We start from the raw sequence: 22317 nt of genomic DNA, 5'->3' as shown, positions 1-22317 counted from the left end.
GGACAATGAAAGGAAGGCTACAACCTGATTTGCTGTGCATGCGAGCGTCGTGATGAGGCTCGCTTGATCAATCCAATGATGATGATGAGGACGCCGACTGGACCACTCCTGATGATGATGAGGCCCGACTGGACCACTCCAAATAATGATCTTCCGTCTCAAATGGATCAATCCAAATAATAATCATCCGGCTCGAAGGACCAATGTTCAGGATCTTGACTTCACTCTCCTGACAGAGCAATCCGGCGTGGTGAGTCACCAGATTCCAAGGAAGTATGACTGGAGTAAGTCTTCAATAATAACTCCAGCTCTCGAATAGTGGTCTTTATTTTAACAATAAAAAAGACCCGTAGGGCAGCTCATGTAAGGTGAGCCCAATATTGCTATCTCTCTCCGCGGTTTTATTAACCACATGTAAGTGAAAACCTGGCAGCTCCGCCGTTTTGCCAAAACGACCGCCCAAGACGGATGGTAACAAGAGAAGAACGATTAAAATCCGTGGCAATACGAAATTGCCCCGGCAATCGCTAACACAAAAATAAATGTTGCCACACCCATAGGGTGACAAGCACCAATATTAATATTTCAGTACCTGAAATCTTAACAGTGTCTTACAGTCGACTCCAGTGCATACGGTGTCGGATGTGTCTTAAGTCATGTCGTAAAGAATCAAGAATTTCCTAGAGCTTTTGAGTCTGCAACGTTAAATTCAGCTCAAAGAAATTATAGCCAATTGCACAAGGAAGCCCTTGCTGTTATTTTTGGAATCAAGAAATTTCATAAATATTTAATTGGTCGTCATTTTACTATATATACTGATCATGCTCCATTGTTGTCTTTATTTGCCGAAAATAAAAAAGTCCCCGTTTTAGCTGCATCACGTCTCATAAGATGGTCTATAATATTGTCAGCGTACAATTATAAATTAGTTTTTAAAAACGGACTGAAAAATCCTCAAGCTGATGTAATGTCACGTTTGCCAAGTGAACAACAATTTAATGTAGAGGAATGTAATTTTGTATACATGTCAACACCCTTAATTCCATTTTCAGAAGTTGAAAGTCATTCTGAAAAAGATGAAATGTTATTTAAAGTCATTAAGTATGTTTCAATCGGTTGGATTGAAAACTTGTCAAGTCCAGAAATTAAAAAATATTTCAAGTTCAGAAATTTACTGTCGGTCAAGGGAAAATGTCTTTTATTTGGTGACAGAATTGTAATACCAGAATCTCTTAAGTCTAAAGTCTTAAATTTAATACATTATGGTCATCCTGGTATAGTCAGATCAAAAATTCTTGCTCGTTCTTATGTTTGGTGGTTAGGTATGAATCAAGATATTGAAGATATTATTTCTAGATGTGAAATGTGTCAGTCGGTACAAAAAGCTAACAAAAATGTGCGTCATAATTGGCCTATTGCTGAAAGTCCATGGGAAAGAGTCCATTTGGATTTTTTTGACTTAACCCCTCCGACTTTTCGCGAACTTGAAGCTAAGATGTCTTTACCGAAATGTCAATTTCACGAAAACGTTGTGTTATTACCGCCTCACAATCAAAGCTCTATAAATGAAACATTACTGAACGGAGCCGAATAGTAAAAACTGTTTTAGAAAGGTTACAAAATAGGCTTTCAAATTGTTGTATCATAAATAAATATTAACATTTGTAAATATTTAAATTTAGAATGGAAACATGAAAAAATTGTAAAAATGACTCACCTGTAATGTTTTATGTAAAAACGATACTAAAATCACGGATAATGTAAAAAAAAAACACTTATTTCATCGTACAAATGTACAATAAACAATTCTGTCACTTCACTTTTTGACCATTTCATACAAAATATATTTTTAAAAAAATAATTAAACTTGCGAGGCGGGTCGGCACGTCAAACGGCTTTCTTGGCGTCGTTTTACGATTTGGCGGGTAAAATTTGCTTCCACTGAGTAGGTCTTTTTACGGGTTTCTATGGATAACTTTGAATAGAGATGTGAAGCTTCATTCAATACGAATATTCTACTTTTTGTTTTAGGGATGTCACTAGAAGAATAACGGAGTTATGACGATTTTTGTGGAAACACACGCGTTGACGTGTAAACACGCTTATTGTACTTGACTGCTATCGTTATTTTATCGTGTATATCTGCTTACGTTGCTGACCGGTTAAAAGGTTCCAAATACTTATTAGTTTGTGATTCATATTCAAAGTGGATAGAATGTTTTTATATGAAAAATACTAAATATTCGGATTTGTTATCAAATTTAAGTTTTTTCCAGATTTGCTTTTCCGAAAACTATTGTTTGTGATAACGGTCCTCCATTTTCATGTAAAGAATTTTCTATTTTTTGTAAAGAAAAATCTATTAAATTATTATTTTCTCCACCATATAATCCCGAGTCAAATGGATTAGCAGAACGATCTGTTCAAACATTCAAAAAGATTTTAATTAAATTTATGTTTTCAAAAAACTCTAAATTTTTGTCACCAGCTCAACGTCTAATAGATTGTTTGTATACTTATCGTTCCACTCCTACTTCTGTCACGGGTTTGTCTCCTATGGCTAAAATATTTTCGTATGAGCCACGTACACCTCTTCATATTTTGACAGAAGAAAATAATGTAAATAAAAGTAAGCAATCAAGTAAAAATGCATTGAAATAGTATGAGGAAAATGATAAGGTATTGGTATACTTAAGACTAGTACTGGGCGTTGACGATAATTCCATCCAATGCCAACGTCGTTATCGTTGGCAATTTTCAACTATTGAAAATAACTGTTGAAAATAACGCCGACGTTGATGCAACTATAATTGATTATTTCTAGTGATTTATTAACTCAGGTCTGTTTTTAGTGCTTAATTCTCCATACTCGATGAAACCTTATTCATTATATTTGTTATTATATTTTTTTAGATAATTTACTAATATCTACATGTATTCAAATTATCTTAAAGCATTAAACGTTATAAATTATTACTGTCCAAGTATTTCGAATTTCGATGCTTATTCAGCTTAGTTATTTGTAAGAATATAATTTCCAGTTTTGAAAAATTAATAAGATTAGACGTTTTTTAAGAAAAATAAAACCATGACTTATTTGATAGGTTTACTCCAAGCTTTAAGGTCCAACTTTTTTAGTACAGTTCAGAAGTTTTTACACATAACATTATTTGTGTACAATATTTACAGTTATTAAGTCATTTAAAGGTTATTTACAGATTGTTTTTTTGCGCATTTCTATATTTTCGAATCCATATTCAAAAACACCAGTTGTCGCACTTTTCCAGCCTTAAGACTGCACCTGCGGTCGGATGTAATTTGTCCAGTCTTGGAAAAAATTCGTTCACAAGGAACGGATGTTGCTACAATACCGCTTTGTTCTATGAAGATTTTTTCAAATTCGGAAAATATACTCCATGTTCCTTCCACCATTTCAGGGGACAACTCTTTCTATCAAGAAGATCCATTTCGAGATACATGTCCAGTTCTTTGCGGATTTTGTTATTTGGATTATTCACTGGCTTAATTTTTTCGACTACTGAATTTAATGCATTCCAAAATGATAACGGTTCGTCTGAAAATTCTGTTTTATTGTCAGAAATATCTTGCGAATAGTCTTGTTCTTCCGAGGGAGTAGGTACCCCCCTTAACAAAAGTTCGTGAACTATATTTTTAAACACATTAACAGTGTTGGGATTAGAGTAATAAATCACCATCTGTTCAACTGTTTAATATTTATCATCAGTCCAAAGTTCAATCACACTACGGCACTAACACTTATAATTATTATTAAATTAGAAATTAGTTTAGTCATCAAATTTATATCAAACACTCATGTATTTTTACATCCTAAGTAAAAAAATTAACAAAAACAGATTGAATAGACGCGCGACAAGCCAGTACAATCGATCTAAACGTATAGGAGATCGACACGATACCATAAATATGCACGATACTAACAAAAAAACAAACAAAAAATAGATCAACATCGTATTAGGGAATCCCTATTAACGGGTGGTTCCCCGAATCATTGATGTATAATTATTATCTCTATGCGCCACACACGTAATAATAATCCTATAATAAAGTTGAAACTGTTGGAAGACGTTGGTTTCGGTGTTGAAAACATTACCCTGTTGAAATATCAAAGACGTTGAAGATATATTTTGCTTGTCGTTGATAAATTTTATTGTCCCTTGGCGCTGCGTATCGGCCGTATTGGATGGGAAAATCAAAAAACACGTGCAGTAGGTACGTACATTACCAAAAGACCATTTCAAATTAGGCATAATATCGTTCACGAAGTGTAATCTCTTAACCCTTTTGATTTAACAAGCCAAACTGTTGAAAACAATAAGGTACAAAACGTAGCTAAGCGGCCGACGTTGGTTATTTTTTGCTAGTCGTTGATAAATTTGATTGTCCATTGGCGCTGTGTATCGGCCGTATTGGATGGGAAAATCAAAAAAAAACGTGCAGTAGGTACGTACATTACCAAAAGACCATTTCAAATTAGGCATAATATCGTTCACGAAGTGTAATCTCTTGACCCTTTTGATTTAACAAGCCAAACTGCTGAAAACAATAGGTACAAAACGTAGCTAGGCGGCGGACGTTGGTTATTTTTTGCTAGTCGTTGATAAATTTGATTGTCCATTGGCGCTGTGTATCGGCCGTATTGGATGGAAAAATAAAAGAAAAACGTCTAGCAGGAGTTACATAACCAAAAGACCATTTGAAATATGGATTAATGATGTTCATGAAGTGCAAACTCTTATCCCTTTTATTTATTAGGCAGTTGAATCGTTGACTGCGTTGAATAATATTCGCAAGTAGGTATTATATTTCAACTATTGACGCTAATTATTATCAACAGCGTTGGACGTTGAAACAATATAACTATTATTTCCAACGGCTAGTTATATTTTGATACAGTACTACTTAAGACATCTGAAAGGTCCTATGAAATGGGTTCAGGGAACAATTAAGTTAAAATTAAGTTCATGGGTGTATTTAATTCTTTTAATCGGAGGAGAGGTAAAAAAGGTCCATGTTAACCAAATAAAAAAAAGTTGTATAAAGTTAAAATCAAATTATGAAAATCCCGATAAATGGTATGACTTGGGAAGTCAAGAAAATAAAAATGTTAGTGAGCCTTTACCCAGCACTAGTGGGAAAACTGATGTAGTAACTAGGGCTGGCAGATTGGTGAAACCCCCTGTCAGATTTAGTCATAGTGATTATGTTGTTTTATTTGGTATTGTAAATTGTTTGAAAATAAAAAAAAAAATTAAAGGAGGAAAGGATGTTATGTATGGCTATGTTGGCAGTCCTGATGCGTCACGTGGGAGATTATAACGAGTGTGCGTAGTGTCAATAAACGTCTTAGGTCTGAGTCAGCAGTCTTTTATTTTAATAATCCCCGATATAATAAGAATGAAGATTATTATGAATGGCTTTTAGGAAGATCGTCGATGATTTGCATATGTTCTCTGCCTGGGACTAGAACAACACAATGGCCTAATTGAACCCACATTATATACGTAAGGTTTTCCCACATTTTTTTGGTTCCTCTCGAAAATCCTAAGAGAATTTTACTGAATAGTCAATATCAGGGATGCCAACTGGTTTTTTGTTAGGTATTGACAATTTACTAAATAAAGGTAACTTTGGACATTTCTAGTGGTGGCACATGGCGTGCTGGAAGGTTCATAACTGCAGCCAAACTAAATAAATGGACGATTGTAGTCCTGGACAAAGTCGATGGCAGACAGATTGAGCTATTGATCACATCGGTAATTATTTATTTATTTATTTAACACCCAAAAGGCTTTAAAAAATATATATATAGTACATATCGGTACAGTAAATACTTGTCATTATGCATATCCATATACACATATACCTCTATTCATGATGTCCAGAATGCACCTGTCAGAATTGATTGATGATCAAATCCATGAATTTTTAATCCTTGAATTTTTGACATTTGAATGGTTCCCTCGCAGCTTGATCAAAATCATCTGTCAAGTATAACGGTCATGCTGTTATCCTAGATGGCTAATTATAACAGGCCGATAATCCACTGAACCAGTCAAATCTAAATTGCATTAAACGTCACCAAATGTGTCGCTGGTTCAAACAACCCAACCTTATTCAACCCCAACCCAGGTCCAGATTCGAATAAAGTGTAATGTAAAGTAATGCGATACATGGCCCAGTAGATGGCCCGAGATCTTGTTGCCAATTCTGTTGTTGTTTGGGTTGATATATTATTTACGAAATGCAACAGGTGACAATACGCACGATTATCACCACTAGCATTACATGTAACTTTCCTAGTGCCGTCCATATGAAGAATTCATTTTACGTTACATTACACTCGTCTGGACCCAGAATTAGAGCGCACACATTGTGTCTTCACTTTTTGTGACCCTGATTTGAGGCAGTTTTTGCCGTAACATCATAAAAAATTGATCTCTTATGCATTGAAATGTTTTTAGCTCATTAAAATGGCTGGCATGGTGGGAATGGAAATAAACTGCCGCCCCGCTTTGAAGAACATCAGGGTCCAGGAATTGCTGGGAGTTTTTGAGGAGGCTGCTAAGCTAGGGACGCAGCTTGTGATGGTTGTTGTCTCGGAACGGGACAATCAGTACGCCCAGGTACCATAGGCATACTGTGTTTACATCATAAATTAGGCTTTCACTATTCAACTAGCGCAGGACCTGTGAAAAATCACAGGATTAAATTATAACTTAAATAAAAAAAATTAAAATATTACGTATAGAATTATTGAAGAAAAAGATAATAAATCTTGGGACCTAGTTATTAAAAGTCATATTTCAAATTCAGAATTACGATTTATCATTTATGTATGTGAATAATTGACTCCTGTGGGGTTTCAATTTAAACAAAAATATTCCAAGGCAATTCAGTTTTACAAATAGCAAATAGACCCAAGTTTCAGTCTTAAAAGAGCCAATTCGCGATATGTCAATAATTTCATTTTAGAACCGCTGACAAAGCTGTTTTAAAATTTTCTGTTTATGGTTGATTGACCAGGTAAAGCAGATAGCGGAGTTGAAGTGCGGCGTACTGACACAGTGCGTGAGGTCGTACACGCTAAAAAAGATGAACGCCAACACAGCGTCGCAGCTCCTGTTGAAGATGAACGCAAAGCTGGACCAGACCAACCATTTCCTTTCTGTTAAGGGCGGGCCTCCTTGTCTGCAGAGGCCCTGCATGATTGTGGGGGCCGATGTGACCCACCCGTCCCCTGGACAGGTAATATCCCAGATTGGAATCCAGTGAAACTCTCTGCTTCTTATTGTTGTTTGCCATATTTTATTCCAATTACAATCAGGCGCGGCTCGCACTTCACCATCCCTCACCAGCTCATCGTATTCCTACATAATCATCACTATTTTTAATTATAAAATTGCTCACAATCTTTAAAAAAATGTTAAAAATAAGAATTAAATCTATCTAAAAATATTAATTTGATTGAGAATAATTTATTGGGGACACAAGCTTTGCTTCCCGCACGCCAATTATGACGGCTACGATCCGAGGTATATACCATTCCGGGCGATAAAGTTAAAAGCCCCGCTTGGGAATGGTCATTTGTACGAAGCTCGTAGCAAACATCGCTAAACCGTAATTGCTAAAATATAGCAAAAAAATTGCCGCTGAACGGGCAGCGTGCAGTGCGAAGATGACACAAAGAGAATCGAAAGTATCTGAAGATTTCCGAAGAAAGGACTGCAGCGAAGTAATTATTCTTGGCCTACGATTTGAACAAGATAGTAATAATATTTCTCTAGTAAAATGTAATCATGAGTCAACGGGTCAGCTTTACGTCTCGTGTAATGTTATCTTGTAATACAGCCCTTGGGTTAAGGAACCTATTTGACATTGACATTATTTGTTTGTCTTACAGTAAAAAGTAACCTTTTCTTTGTGTGGGGTTTTGGTCACTTATTGCAAACTTCACACTATAGCTTGTTAGATCAATAAACAAAGCGAAATTTTTGTTCATTATTGTGTTATTATCAGATCTGTTATATAGAATTATTCTTTATTCTTATATAACTATAATAATCTTTTAAAATGATTGACGTAATAATAAATGTGGAGCATATAATAAAAGGTCCGAAGAAATGATCTTCTTTATAAATAGGTAAGATGCCCACACTTATATCAATTATAAATATAGAACCACCAAACATTTATTTCACCTGATTACAACACAATTGTATCTTCCAGAATGCGACTTTTACATATTGCTCAATAAAATCAGGCCCATTCCCACAGTTCGTATTTTCAAAGTTAGTGTAGATTCCCACATTTGCACATTCGACCCTACAATAAAACAATTCTTTGGCCTGGTATTTTTATAAAAATATTGCCTTGTTTGTATCATTTATGATTTAAGAATTCGTGACATTTTACTGCAAGCGGCGGCAGCTTTCAAATAGAGCTGTTCGCTCTCTATTTTATGATCACCCTAGTTAAACCATTATGCCTAAAAATATTTTCCAATATCTTTCCCACCCCTGTCCCATAGTAATAAAAAACCCAAATAAAGTTTCATCTCCCTTAAAATAATTCCTTTAAAATATTTGTTTTGTTTAAGTCACGTCTGTATCATTAAGAATAGTTAAGTGCATTTTTTATGTTTGAGAATGTTGTTTCGGACGAGCGGGTGGAACATCTTTACTTTTGTAATATGTCCTTCAAGAATTTAGTTTAAATACAGATACCTCCCAGAAAAGGAGCAGAGTTGCTATAACTGGTAGGTACAGGCGTACCTACGCAGGAGCCAGTATTCATATAACTGGTAGGTACAGGCGTACCTAGGCAGGAGCTAGTGTTAATATAACTGGTAGGTACATGCGTACCTACGCAGTCAGTCGTGAGATAATTACTAGGTTTATGTAAACCTAGAGAAAACTGAAGAATAAAAGGAAACTAGACCTTTATTTCTATCAGTTTAAGTATGAGCAGAGGAAAATAAGATCCTCTGCAATTATATTGTGAATTAATAAATTTATATGTCAAGAAGAAGAAGTGTTTTCCTACATTCCATCTGACGGCGTGTTCTCGTACCACGATAGCAGAAACAACAATGCTCAACAACTATTGAGGTTAAATTACATATTGAACTTCATATTTCATGATAATGTTGCATTATTATACATATGTACTTCCTAATCATAAAAATATATTTCTGCTCTATCTCAATAGCCATGTTGATTACTGTAAAGTTATCAATTACATTTTCAGATGGATGAGCCGAGTTTGGCAGCAGTGGTGGCTTCGCATGACCCAAAAGCGTTCAAATACAACATAACGCTTCGCCTACAGCCGCCTAAGGTAACTATCCCATCCATGCGCTGGTTACATTTTAAAAGTTGTTTCAATAAGAATGCAATATTTGATGTCACATGATTATGACATGACAGATCAATGGGAGACAGATGGGAGTTAGTAAACGGGGCATTACACACTAGAACAATGCGTCCTTTAGGGTTTTTCAAAATATAAAAGTTTATATTTTTTATCAGGGCACCCTTTTGTATGCTTTCAATACCCATTTAAACTCGGGGGATCGAATTAATTTTATGACCACCGACATTTAATAAAATTAACAAATAGTATGATAATTCAAAGGATTTAGATACACAATCGATAACCTACAATTTCTTTATAAATGTATACAACAATAGACGAGGAATTCTTTTTAAATATGATTTAACGTTGGAACACATGTGGTCGGTTGGATTAATATATGAACAGCTTTAAAAAATAAAAATAAACGTTTTAAAGACATATGGAAACATATAAAAAAGTGCACAATGGAAAATTAAAAGAATTTTTGAAACTATTTTGAAGCAGCCTAGCATCCTTATTGTTAAACATATTATCAAAATGGTGAAAGTTCGATTGCCACGATTCGTAAAGTGCGTCCAATATTCGGTCGAAATAATGTGCACCTACTGTGAAAAGAATAATCGAAAAATTCAAAAGTAATGATATTAAAGGTAATACTCAAAAAACATAAACTAACCGACACAGACCAAATATTTAAAAGCTGTGACATACTTGATATACGCCAATTAAATGTTAAAACTCTACTAAACTACATTTTCGACCAAAAAAACAAACCCCAACAAACCGGTCAGAAAAGCGTATAAAGAAAACATAAAAACTCCGACGGTAAACACTACCTTTGGACAAAGACACCATAAATACCACGCTATTAAAGCATTCAACAGTCTTCCACTTGAAACAAAAATTGAAGAAAATAAAAATAAATTCAAACACAAAATAAAAAATGGATTAAAGAACAAAAAAGACAATATTTCCAAAATTCTATAACATAAGAAAATAAAACATATACACGCAACACAAAAAAAATGTATAAGGCAAGCGGCACGCACAAGCACATAGATCATTGTAAGTGCCGATTTCCATTCTCTTCTAATGTTTTTATTTTGGTGTGAGAATTGGATTTTGATTTCTAATCTTTATTTTTGGTTTAAATTTATCGTTTTTTTATGTTGTTTTTTGTTTAAATGTATAAATTCGTATATTTTAAAATGGGGGCCTCAGCACGGGTGAACAACCCAGTGAGGCCAACGTTGCTGAATTGAAATGTGAAGTACTGTAGAGTAATGTATCAATAAAAAAAAATAAAAAAAATAAAAATGGTACGGTTAGTGATGTGAAACACATACAAGAGCTCGTGGGGATCGTTCAGAACAAAAGAATACGCCACGAGCTCGTAGGGGTCGTTCAGAACAAAAGAATACGCCACGAGCTCGTAAGGGGTCGTTCTTTTTTTTTTTTTTTTTTATTGGCAATTATTTTGATACATACAGGTACATATTATATAATAATACAAAACATAAGACAGTAACAAAAAAAATCCCACAAAGGCGAAGCCTGTGCGTGGGCATTATAAGTTATGTATTCAAAACAGTGGTGATTAAATAAAGAAAAAAATATATATATAGTTCCTATAGTTAGATTAATATGATTTTACTGGAGTTTTTGCATATTTTTGCAATAGAAGTTAATTTTTTTTTAAATGTAGACGGTAGTGGCATATTTTAGGTATCACATTCGTAGTACAAATTATAGAAAAATTTCTCTCACTTCCAGATTTTTCTTACCCAGCTTTTAACATTTATTTACGAGATTAGGTTTTGGCACATCTTGATGGAACTCTGCAAGGAATTAAACAATTTTGGGCCAATATAGTTAATGTGTCTTTGGGCTAGCCTAGTTTTGCAGTGAGGCACTGTGTACACGCACATGTTGTGTCTCTGGCTAGAACGATTTGGATTTTTACAGAAATTATAAGGACGAGTGTATATAAATTTAAGATATTGGACACAGTAGATCCGCCTTAGTTCCATAATGTCAGTTTCCTGAGAAAATTGATCTAATATGTCTTGGAAATATGAGCTCGTAGGGGTCGTTCAGAACAAAACATCACGCCACGAGCTCGTAGGAGTCGTTCAGAAGAAAACATCACCCCACAAGCTCGTAGGGGTCGTTCAGAACAAAACAATACGCCACGAGCTCGTAGGGGTTGTTTAGTACGAAACATCACGCCACAAGCTCGTATGGGTCATTTAGTACGAAACATCACGCCACAAGCTCATAGGAGTCGTTAAGAAGAAAACTTCAAGCCACGAGCTCGTAGGGGTCGTTCAGAACAAAACATCACGCCACGAGCTCGTAGGAGTCGTTCAGAAGAAAACATCACCCCACAAGCTCGTAGGGGTCGTTCAGAACAAAACAATACGCCACGAGCTCGTAGGGGTTGTTTAGTACGAAACATCACGCCACAAGCTCGTATGGGTCATTTAGTACGAAACATCACGCCACAAGCTCATAGGAGTCGTTAAGAAGAAAACTTCAAGCCACGAGCTCGTAGGGGTCGTTCAGAACAAAACATCACGCCACGAGCTCGTAGGAGTCGTTCAGAAGAAAACATCACCCCACAAGCTCGTAGGGGTCGTTCAGAACAAAACAATATGCCACGAGCTCGTAGGGGTTGTTTAGTACGAAAAATCACGCCACAAGCTCGTATGGGTCATTTAGTACGAAACATCACGCCACAAGCTCATAGGAGTCGTTAAGAAGAAAACTTCAAGCCACGAGCTCGTAGGGGTCGTTCAGAACAAAACATCACGCCACTTCGATTTCGATTTAATACCTTTTGACTTTTCGGGTCATCTGAATTCTCAGGTTTATGCCAACAAGCCTGAGTTAACTTTCTTGGGTATTTACTTTTATAGTATTAAGTATTATTATAAGTCTTATGAGTCGACGAAGTAAAAATATAATTTCAAATGGAGAATCTAACAACAATAGCTACAAGTAGCCTTGGTGACTGAAGGTTGAAGATTAGCCCTGTGTGGGGTGTTGCAGTCCTTATTGGTGTTGACGCAGCTACATAAGGTGAAGAGCCGGCTGCGTGGTGTGCTCGGTGTTATCTGGGGTAGGTAACACCCGCGACCACGGAAGCATAGAAGGCCGACATTAGACGCTCGTACCTTAACGAAGTATTGCCACATGTATGCAACAACACTACTGCAAATTTTTCTACAACAGTATGCGTGTGCAAGCGAAGCCGTGGCGGCTATTTACCAGACGTGTTGTTTCGTACATAATTCCCAGATGTAACCTAATAAATATTGCGCTCTTATTAAAAAACCCTTTATTAATTATTGTGTAATAAATAATACAATCATTTGAATTCATTACTTCCAGGTGGAAATCATTTCTGATTTGGCTGCAATGATGGAACAGCAGTTGCGTTTCTTCTATAGCAAGACTCAGCTACAACCACAGCATATAATATTTTTCAGAGATGGTGTCTCTGAAGGTCAATTTGAAACTGTAAGTATTTTACTCAACATTAATAATCTTTTCTTTTAACGAGTTTCCAGCTATAGCTTACAAAGATACGTTGTATACAGCTAGCAACTTTGTTTTCCAAACTTTATTGATTGTGTTGATAAAAACTAAATTATTGTATGTTCCTCATTATGGGTGAGTTGCACCATTTGTATTAATTTATTTAAGTAAATTCGTAAAAATACCACACATATACATTACCGATTACCGTTGCAGCCGGCCCTTTAAAAGTAAACTCGTAAAAATACGATATATTTCCACGTAAATCTAGATTTTGTGACCGATTTCCGTCTCTGCCGGCCATTTAAACTCATATATTCAAAGTTCATTCATAAAAATACGATTCATTTCTGCGTAAATCGAAAATTCACAGCCGACCATAACTCAAATATTTGAAGTAATTTAAGCAAATAATTAATGAACTAACCTACACAAAACACAACAAAGGTAAACAAATCGAAATAATTTAAACGGAAAATGATATCATGTCTCTACACACAGATGCAAACGTATTATTACATTTTACTAATAAATACTTTGTCAACATAGGCTCCGAATTAGCCAACAAAATACACCTACCTCCATTTTTAAACCAAAATACTACCGCACCTACCACGTCTCCAAGAAACATATTTTCCTTAAGACCTACTAGCAAAAGTGAATTAATTCATATATTATCTAATTTCAAACCCACATCCTTATCAGGCAGTGTTGGAATCTCAATGAAAACAATAAAATATCTACAAGATATTTTATCATTGATACCATTTATTTTCTAATAAATAGATCCATTAATGAAAGCTTATTCCCATGATTAATTAAACTAGGCACAGTAATTACCAGTGTTAAATCAGGTAATCAAAGGAATATTAGTAACTACAGACACACTTCTGACTACCCTATCAAAAATTATGGAAACATCCATTAAAAAGCAAATAATTAATTACCTTGAAAAAAAATAACTTATCGTCACAAAATCAATTGGGCTTTAGGAAAAATCGAGGTACATCTGACGCCATTGCCCTAGTTATAAACAACATTTAAAAAAATCTAGATGCAGGTAGAAAATGCATTGGATCATTCCTCGATATTTCAAAAGCCTTTCGACACCATAAACCACGTTTACCTTTTTAAAAAACTTGACAACATAGGGATCACAGATAAAGAATTACGATTATTCAAAAGCTACATGATAAATAGAAAACAAATTGTAAAAATTGCTAATAAAACTAGCCAGCCATTTGACATAAAATTTGCTGTGCCCCAGGGTAGTGTTTTCACAACCAAAATACCTTTGGCAGTGAAAATCTTAAATCGTATGTGAAATTATAAGTTTTGCCAATGACATTGTTATTCTCGCAAATGGAGAAAACTGGGAGCAAACATTTAACAAAGCTGAAGCTGCTTTATACAATATCAAGAAATGGCTAAATTTAAACACACTTACCCTGAATGGGAAGAAAATTAAATATATTGCTTTCAAAATAAGCAACACTGAAGATGATTTATCGAACTTTAATATAAAAATCCATGATTGCCTAGATATAAAACGGCTCTGCGACTGCCCGTCATTAGAAAAGTTCCACCACATCAAGGTATCTAGGCATAGAAATCGATCAAAATTTTAAATGGATAGAACATATAAACTGTACAACTAACAAATCAAAAAAAACTTAACATACTTTTTTAAAACAATCAAAAATGTTCTTGACAAAAGAGAACTCACTAGAATTCACATGGCCATCTTTATTAGAATATGGAATAATTCGATGCGGAAGTGCAAATAACGCCATTTTAAATCCCCTAATTATAACGCAAAAAGCCATCTTGAAAATACTACTCAAAGTACCTATCAGAACTTGCTCTGACCATATTTTTAATCTAAACATCATGCCACAAACAACTCTATGCTAAAACCATACTTATTTATACATACTCAATAATACACTTGATTTACTAACAAACATACTTAACCTTTTCTATGCGTCATTAATTTGTATCACTTCGTTCACACGCGGGGCTATTTATCATCAATCTAATTTATGACTTTAAACAATAATCACGCATGGATTTTAAAATTTGTTTTAAAAAATACGTCGCTTATGTCTTGAATTATCTTTTCAAGTATAAATAAACAATCCGAACATCAATGGGGCTTGATAAAAATTCGAAGTATATATTCATAATGTAACTGATATGGTATGCCCGGGCGGCCATGTTTATTTCAAGGATAACGATACACATGATTATAAACATGCCGGAGTAGAGCTCTTCAACTGTGGTGCGATGTAAGTGGTTGATTTATGGGTGCGATGTCGCGTTTGACTGGATACATGAAATATTGACACACTTAAAAAGGTTCATATAATAAAAAATAACTACACTTAAATTTACAAAAATAATGAAATAATTTTTCTGTTATTATGTCACCGTAAATATGTATCACTTAATATATTTTTTTATCGTGATTTTGAAACAGTTCTCAACGCATAACGGCAGAATCATGGCTTTCATGTATTTCAGCAGCTTTGCAATTATTATCGACGTCACTGTCACTAATTTCAAAATCTGAATCTATTTCTAAAGTAGCACCAAATATTTCTTCGTCATTAAGACCACGACCCGACATTTTGTATTTTGGCAATAAAAATACTTTCAAAAATTGATAAAAAGTCAAACTTGTACAACTTTACACTTGATTTTTCACTATAAAAAAGTTTTAACCACGTATCTTTATTTGAAAATAATCTAACACTGACGAAATTTTATATTTCTTCAATAGTTTGAATGAATGTATGTAACTGAACTTATTTTAAAATATGATAAATCAGATTAATGTACACTGTAATTAAAATAGTTCATATCCACGAAGAAGCAAACAATAATTCGATAAAACAATGCAATCTACACGGCGAGCGTCTCTGTTTGAGAATCTTATAAAATGCGCCTGCGCAATAACGTGTGTAAAGACGCGGGAAGAATTCAAACTGATTCATTTTTCGCTCTGAGTTGGAAGATCCCTTCAAATCTTTGTATCCATGATTAGGATACGTATTATGGATAAATATCGTAAGATGTCAGTAGTGTAAAGATGTGAGATTTTTTAGGAGTATAAGTTTTACCGTGCTCAAGCATGTTTCATACCCATAACGCCGAAGAAACTTTGCGTCGCACAGATGTGCCACCCGCGTACAGGTCATGCACAGTGCGTCGCAGGCGTGCGTCTCCCGCGGGGATAGGGTTAACTAAAACATTAGATCCTTCAATCAAAAATACATCTAACAAGCAAAAACGAAGACAACTTTTGGACAGAGAAATTTCATTTACTACAGCATAAAACTTTACAGCAAATTACCACTCTCCTACAAAGAACTAACAAATGTCAAAGCATTCATAAAAAAATGGATCTGGGACACAGGGAGAAACGAAATTGATAGAATATTGCAACCAAACACAGACTGATTGAAGTGAGACAACCTATTTAATATCCAAGTAATATAAGTATAATTAAAACAATTTATATTAGCTTTAGATCTACATTGTAAACCGTCAAGTTTTAAGAAATACAATAAATTGTAGCCCACATTCTAACTAGTGAAATAGATTATATTAAAATTATAAAATACGGAAAATGTAAAATGTCTTCCCCAGCACGGCAAATCCCAATGGAGAAAACATTATGAAATACAATTATGTAAAAAAAACAATAATAATAATAATAAATAAAAATTTATTTTTGCTGGTATGGGGCCCAAACAGCAGAAGCGTATTCTAGTTTTGATTGTATAATGCATGTCATTGCTTCGGGCTTGGAAAATTGTTTACTTGTTCTTATCACAAATCTATATCAAAATATGTCTATAATATCCACATCAGGGTTGCCAATTCATAGAGGAATTTTTAAGATATTTCAAGAATTTCATTTCTTGATTATAATTATGTATTTTTGCACTTTGGTTCAATACAATAACATTGGTGAGGAGATGCTAACATTTTGCATAGTGTTCTTCAACGTTAAAAGTGGTTAATCTTAAAAATAAAAAAACGTTTCTCCCATACAAAATACAGCGCCGATTGAAAAAAGAAAAAAAAGCTTTTTAAAACTAACTATAGCAATAAAAAATATACTGGTATTTTAGCTAGAATGTCATTATTGATTTAAAAAAATGGACTGAGTTATTTATTAGCCCCGAGTCAAATATTTTCTGCAGCACCTTACTTCAAGGGTTTATGATTTCAGGTACTGAACAGTGAATTGATGGCAATTAGGGCTGCTTGTTCGCAGCTGAATGTGAACTACAAGCCGGAGATTACATTCTTTGTGGTCCAAAAGCGCCATCACACGAGGTAAATGATTTTTGGTTTTTGCGCTATTCAAAATTCTTCTGGCAATAATGATCAGTTGCCAGAAGAAAATAAAGCAGATCTCAATGGTGAGAAGATGAGACACCCACTTTATTTAGTGTGCAAACTGCTGAAATGTGGGATCATATATCAATTGGCTAGTTACATATTGTCAGAAATCATCTTTTTTTACAATTCGTAATCAGAAGACTGGAAGCTCACATCGTGACATTATATCATTTCAGATTTTTCCCCACCAACCCAAAGGATGAGGGTAGTAATTTTAATGTTCCAGTTGGAACCTGCGTTGATACCCAAATCACGCACCCGACCGAACTAGATTTTTATCTTGTAAGTATTATCTTGGTTATTTATTTCATATAAAAAAACCGTGAGGGTGTGTTTCGTGATTGAAATGTCTGACTGTTAATTGCTTAAGTTTCATATCAGAAACTGATGTTCCACCATCATTATGAAATTTAAATGTGATGGCCGTACACAATGTCGGGTAAGTTTTACTTTTAGGATACGTGCATATACCTGCCCACAATACGAAGCCCTGCAATTGCAATCTGTTATCAAATTATTACCAAATATTATGTCTACTAGTTACAGTAGAACCCCGTTAATTCGAACCCCGATAATTCGAAAAAACGCGTAATTCGAAATTTTCGCCAAAAAAATTTCCGCAGAAAAATTTTTTCATACAAAAATTTTTTTAATTCGAAATTCGTTAATTCGTAATTCGAAATTTGTTTTTGTCCGCGCACGAAAATTTGTTCGTGTAATTCGAAAAAATTTGATTTTTGCGAAAATAAATCATAATATTTCGTAAATCTGAATCTAAAAGTCAGCCGTGGCGGTAAAACGCCGAAAAATGTATTTTTACGAGGTTATACATCGTCCTAATTAGTATTATTATCTTGTAAATCTGAATCGATTTACACTGGAATGTCATACTTTTTCAAATTTATTTCGAATATCCGAGTTTGAAGGGCCGAGAAAATACGTTTTACGCGGAAACATGTCGTAGTTTTACGAGTTTACACCAAATATCTGAATTTAAAGGGTCGGCTGCGACGAAACTCGGCCGCGAAATTTCGATTTACGCGTAAATGTATCGTATATTTACTAATTTATTTCGAATATTTGAATTTAAATAGCCTGCTGCGACGGAAATCGGCCGCGAAATCTCGATTTACGCGTAAATATATCGTATTTTTACGAATTTATTTCGAATATCTGAATTTTAAAGGACCCGCCGCGACGGAAATCGGATGCGAAATTTCAATTTACGCGGAAATATATCGTATTTTTACTAACTTTACTTCGAATATCCGAGTTAAAAAATACGGCGCGACGGAAATCGGCCGAAAAAATTCGATTCACGCCGAAATATGACATATTTTTACGAATTTACTTCAAATATCTGAACTTGAAAGGCCGGCCGCGACGAAAAACTGCCAATAAAATTGGATTTACGCGGAAATATATCATATTTTTACGAATTGACATCAAATATCTGAATTTAAAGAGTCGGCCGCGACAGAAATCGGCCGCGCATTTTCGATTTACACGGAAATATATCGTATTATTGCGAATTTATTTCGAATATCTGAATTTAAAGAGCCGGCCGCGACGGAATATGGCCGCAAATTCTCGTTTTACGCGGAAATATGTCGTATTTTTACCAATTTAAATGCGGATATTTGAAATAAAGGGCCGGCCGCGACGGAAAATTACCGCGAAATCTAGATTTACGCGGAAATATATCGTATTTTTACGAATATCTCAATTTAAAGGGTAGGCCGCGACCGAAATCGGCAGCGAAATCTCGATTTTCGTGTAAATATATAGCATTTCTACGAATTTATTGCGAATATCTGAATTTAAAGGGCCCGCCGCTACGGTAATCGGCCGCGTAAATAAAGAAATATTTGGTATTAATACGAATTTACAACTAAAATTCCACCTGGATTTGAAGAGGCGGCCGAGAAAATCGATTTTCGGCATTTTTTTTTTTTTTTTTTTCGTCATAAAATTTCGAATTACGTGGGAATTCGTTAATTCGAAATTTGATTTTTGATGTCCCGTGGATTTCGAATTAACGAGGTTCTACTGTAGTTAAAGACAAAAGTTAAAACGTCACTTCATCAAGTATCGTATCGTCTGTGTATAGATTTGGATAATCTAAATATCACATGGCTGACGGCCGCACACGTACAGTTGTTTACGCTATTAAATCAATCACTATTGGTATATGATTACTCGTCAGATGTTATTTTATGAGAAATGTGTGTTTGAAATTGTTTCGTTTTATTTATTTGTTTATTGACTGCAAAGGCATATTAAAAATATAATGAGATTAATATTAAGATAACAAGTACATTGTTTATGAAAGGAATTTTTAGTGTTATTTTTTATTCCATGATCAAAACTACTGTCATTATTACTTTTGTATTCCTTGTAAGGTCTGGTTGTCTTTTAAAATAGTTTTGACATCATGCTTTTCTTGAATTTTTTTTTATAAATTTGTAAAGAAGAGTGTCTGTGGCAGGCCGGCGGCATGGCTTTATTTTTATACAAATCTACGATTATATTCCGAGATTGATGAAACACATTCGACCTTCAAAACAAGAAGGTCATTCTCTCTACATCTGATTTCGAAAACTCTGTATTGTCCCATTGTCCCAGATAATGCCGGAGACTTGAGCTAGAATTATTTTATTTTTGTTTATTAGGGAAGCAAAGAGATATATATTTTATTTAAATAATTACATGTTATATGGTTGCATGAACCAGTAAAATTTCCGCCTCAAATTCATATTATGTACAGAAAAAACATAAATAATTAAAGAAAAACATAATATTATTTCAGTTGACAGAAAAAGAAACTCTTAAAAAAAACACAAATTAAAAGTATATAGATAGATATTGTAAACTAAGTACTTAGATTAAAAAAATACATAATACATAACTTACACCATAACATAATGTTCAGATATAAACAAAATAAAGAAAGAAAATGAAACTGCGAATGAAACATTAAACAAATTATCCAGACGAGCGATTTAACAAATATTCAACATTGGGTGAAGAATAGGATTACAAATCAAATGGCTTAAGAGGAACGGCTGCGGTGCCTGTTTCATACAAAATTTTAATTTGGATTTACGGCTAAAATACTAGAGTAAACTGTTTTTTTTTTTTTTTAGTTAAAAGACATGGTAAATATAAAGTACGCATATGGATCAGATTTTCGATTTTTGCCTTAAATTATAGAATATAGGCCCCAGAAGATGACGATTTTACATGATTTTACGAGGCATCTTTGGCAATTTTTTGTGACCAAATGGAAGATATTTTTTGAAAAAATCTCACATATCCCGTCTCAGGCATATAATGAACTATACAATAAAATTTGAATCTTCACTGAAAAAAGTTTTATTTGCTTCAAAAGCCGAATTTGGTGGCCACAAATTCAACGTATATTTAACTAGCTTTTTTGTTATTGTCTCATTCGCACTTTCTTGAGTCGGACTGGCTAGAGTAGGTGGGGGGGGTGGCGGGGGGCAGGGGCCCCAGAGAGATCGCCTGCCTAACAAATACATGCATACATACCTACGTCAATCGTCCTTCATTTTTTATTATTATTGCTAGTGTATGTATATGTGACATTCGCAGTCAGCCCGCGCGGACATATAATTGACGAATTTGTTACTTTGTTTACGAATAATATTATTTTTAAACTCCACAGTTTTTAACCGAAGCATCCCCAAATAATTTATTTCATTCAACATGGGTAAGTAATCATTATTTGAGCATTTTTAACAATGATAATTAGGTTATGAATTAGGGTACTTACATTATTGATTTTTATAAAATGTTATTTGTGTTTTAGGTCGAAAGTGGATACGTGGTAAGCCACCCAGTATGCACCGGAAAAAGAGGAAGTGCAATGTCAAAAAGACAGAAAGAACTCGGAACAGGTGAAAATTAAATGCAATATTTAAATCAATATTTATTATAAGTATTTATTTTTTACGGTAAAAATGTAATGTTTTTTTGTTGTTTTCAGTTCCGTAAATGATGTTAAAGATTGTCAGGCTAAATTTGCCAACAAGGATTTTTTCGATGCTAAAACATCGATGTGAATTGTGGGATTTTGAGCAAACGGTAAGCAAATAATTTTATTTTCACAAGAACAAACTCTCGAGAATGTACACAATAACATCAAGATACCATCTTTTGGTTAGTAGTGAGAGTTTCATTTTATTGCCGTTCAGCTTTTAGTTTTGATGACAGTGTTTTTACACATTGGTACAATTCAATATTACACCGACGATCTTTAATTAAAAGTGATTAAATTTAAGAATAAAAACCGTCCTCCATTTTTGCCTATAATTGCTTGTACTATTTTGTCGAATTTGTAAGTATAATCACTACACATATTGATCATACCTTGACAGTATAATATGCGGTCTTTTGTTTTCACGGTTTGATGCCTGATTTTTTTTCTTTTAGTACCGATGTGATTGAACCCGAAATATCGTCGCAGAAAATGTCAGACGTATCACCCGACATTATATAACATATAAGTAATGCCTTTAGTTAGAAAATTGAAATTGGAAAATTTTGTGGTTGACTGACAAATTTTATGAAATTAAATTTTTAATTAAATTTTATTTATGTAATTATTTATTTGCTTATTTATATTGGAGTCTGTTAATAATAATAATAATAATAATACTTGGATGACTTGTATAGCGCCGTTTTTGTGCAAAAACACCTCAAGGGCGCTGTACAAACTGATAATACATTTGTACAGTGGTCTATGTTATTACTTAACTATTTATGGAGAAAATATACAGTTCAATACTTACCTGATAGGTCACTTGAGATTAACACTTAATTAACATTATCTAATTGTTCTTACTATACAACTACTACCTGTCCGACTTTTTTTTATTTTTCACCTTGTGCACATGTATTGTGTAGATTATAAAATAGGATTTTTTTCAGTATAAAAAATCTGGG

At 34.1% G+C, this 22317-nt stretch overlaps 1 protein-coding gene across 1 annotated transcript in view; it reads left to right on the top strand.

The window, feature by feature from the left end:
- The window catches only part of LOC149420763 (protein argonaute-2-like), a 98350-nt gene that overhangs the window by 59096 nt on the left and 16937 nt on the right, over positions 1 to 22317 (top strand). The window contains exons 12-18 of the mRNA XM_089635511.1: positions 5684 to 5795; positions 6504 to 6665; positions 7066 to 7287; positions 9289 to 9378; positions 12790 to 12918; positions 17177 to 17283; positions 17526 to 17631. Coding sequence (XP_089491637.1) covers positions 5684 to 5795; positions 6504 to 6665; positions 7066 to 7287; positions 9289 to 9378; positions 12790 to 12918; positions 17177 to 17283; positions 17526 to 17631 — 928 coding nt within the window. The remainder of the gene's footprint in view (positions 1 to 5683; positions 5796 to 6503; positions 6666 to 7065; positions 7288 to 9288; positions 9379 to 12789; positions 12919 to 17176; positions 17284 to 17525; positions 17632 to 22317) is intronic.

This window comes from Hesperophylax consimilis, chromosome 9, assembly GCF_061612785.1.
Source record: "Hesperophylax consimilis isolate HC1 chromosome 9, BYU_Hcon_1.0, whole genome shotgun sequence".
NCBI classification, from domain to species: Eukaryota; Metazoa; Arthropoda; class Insecta; order Trichoptera; family Limnephilidae; genus Hesperophylax; species Hesperophylax consimilis.
Note: the sequence above shows the minus strand (reverse complement) of the source record. Positions and strands in the feature narration are given on the sequence as shown.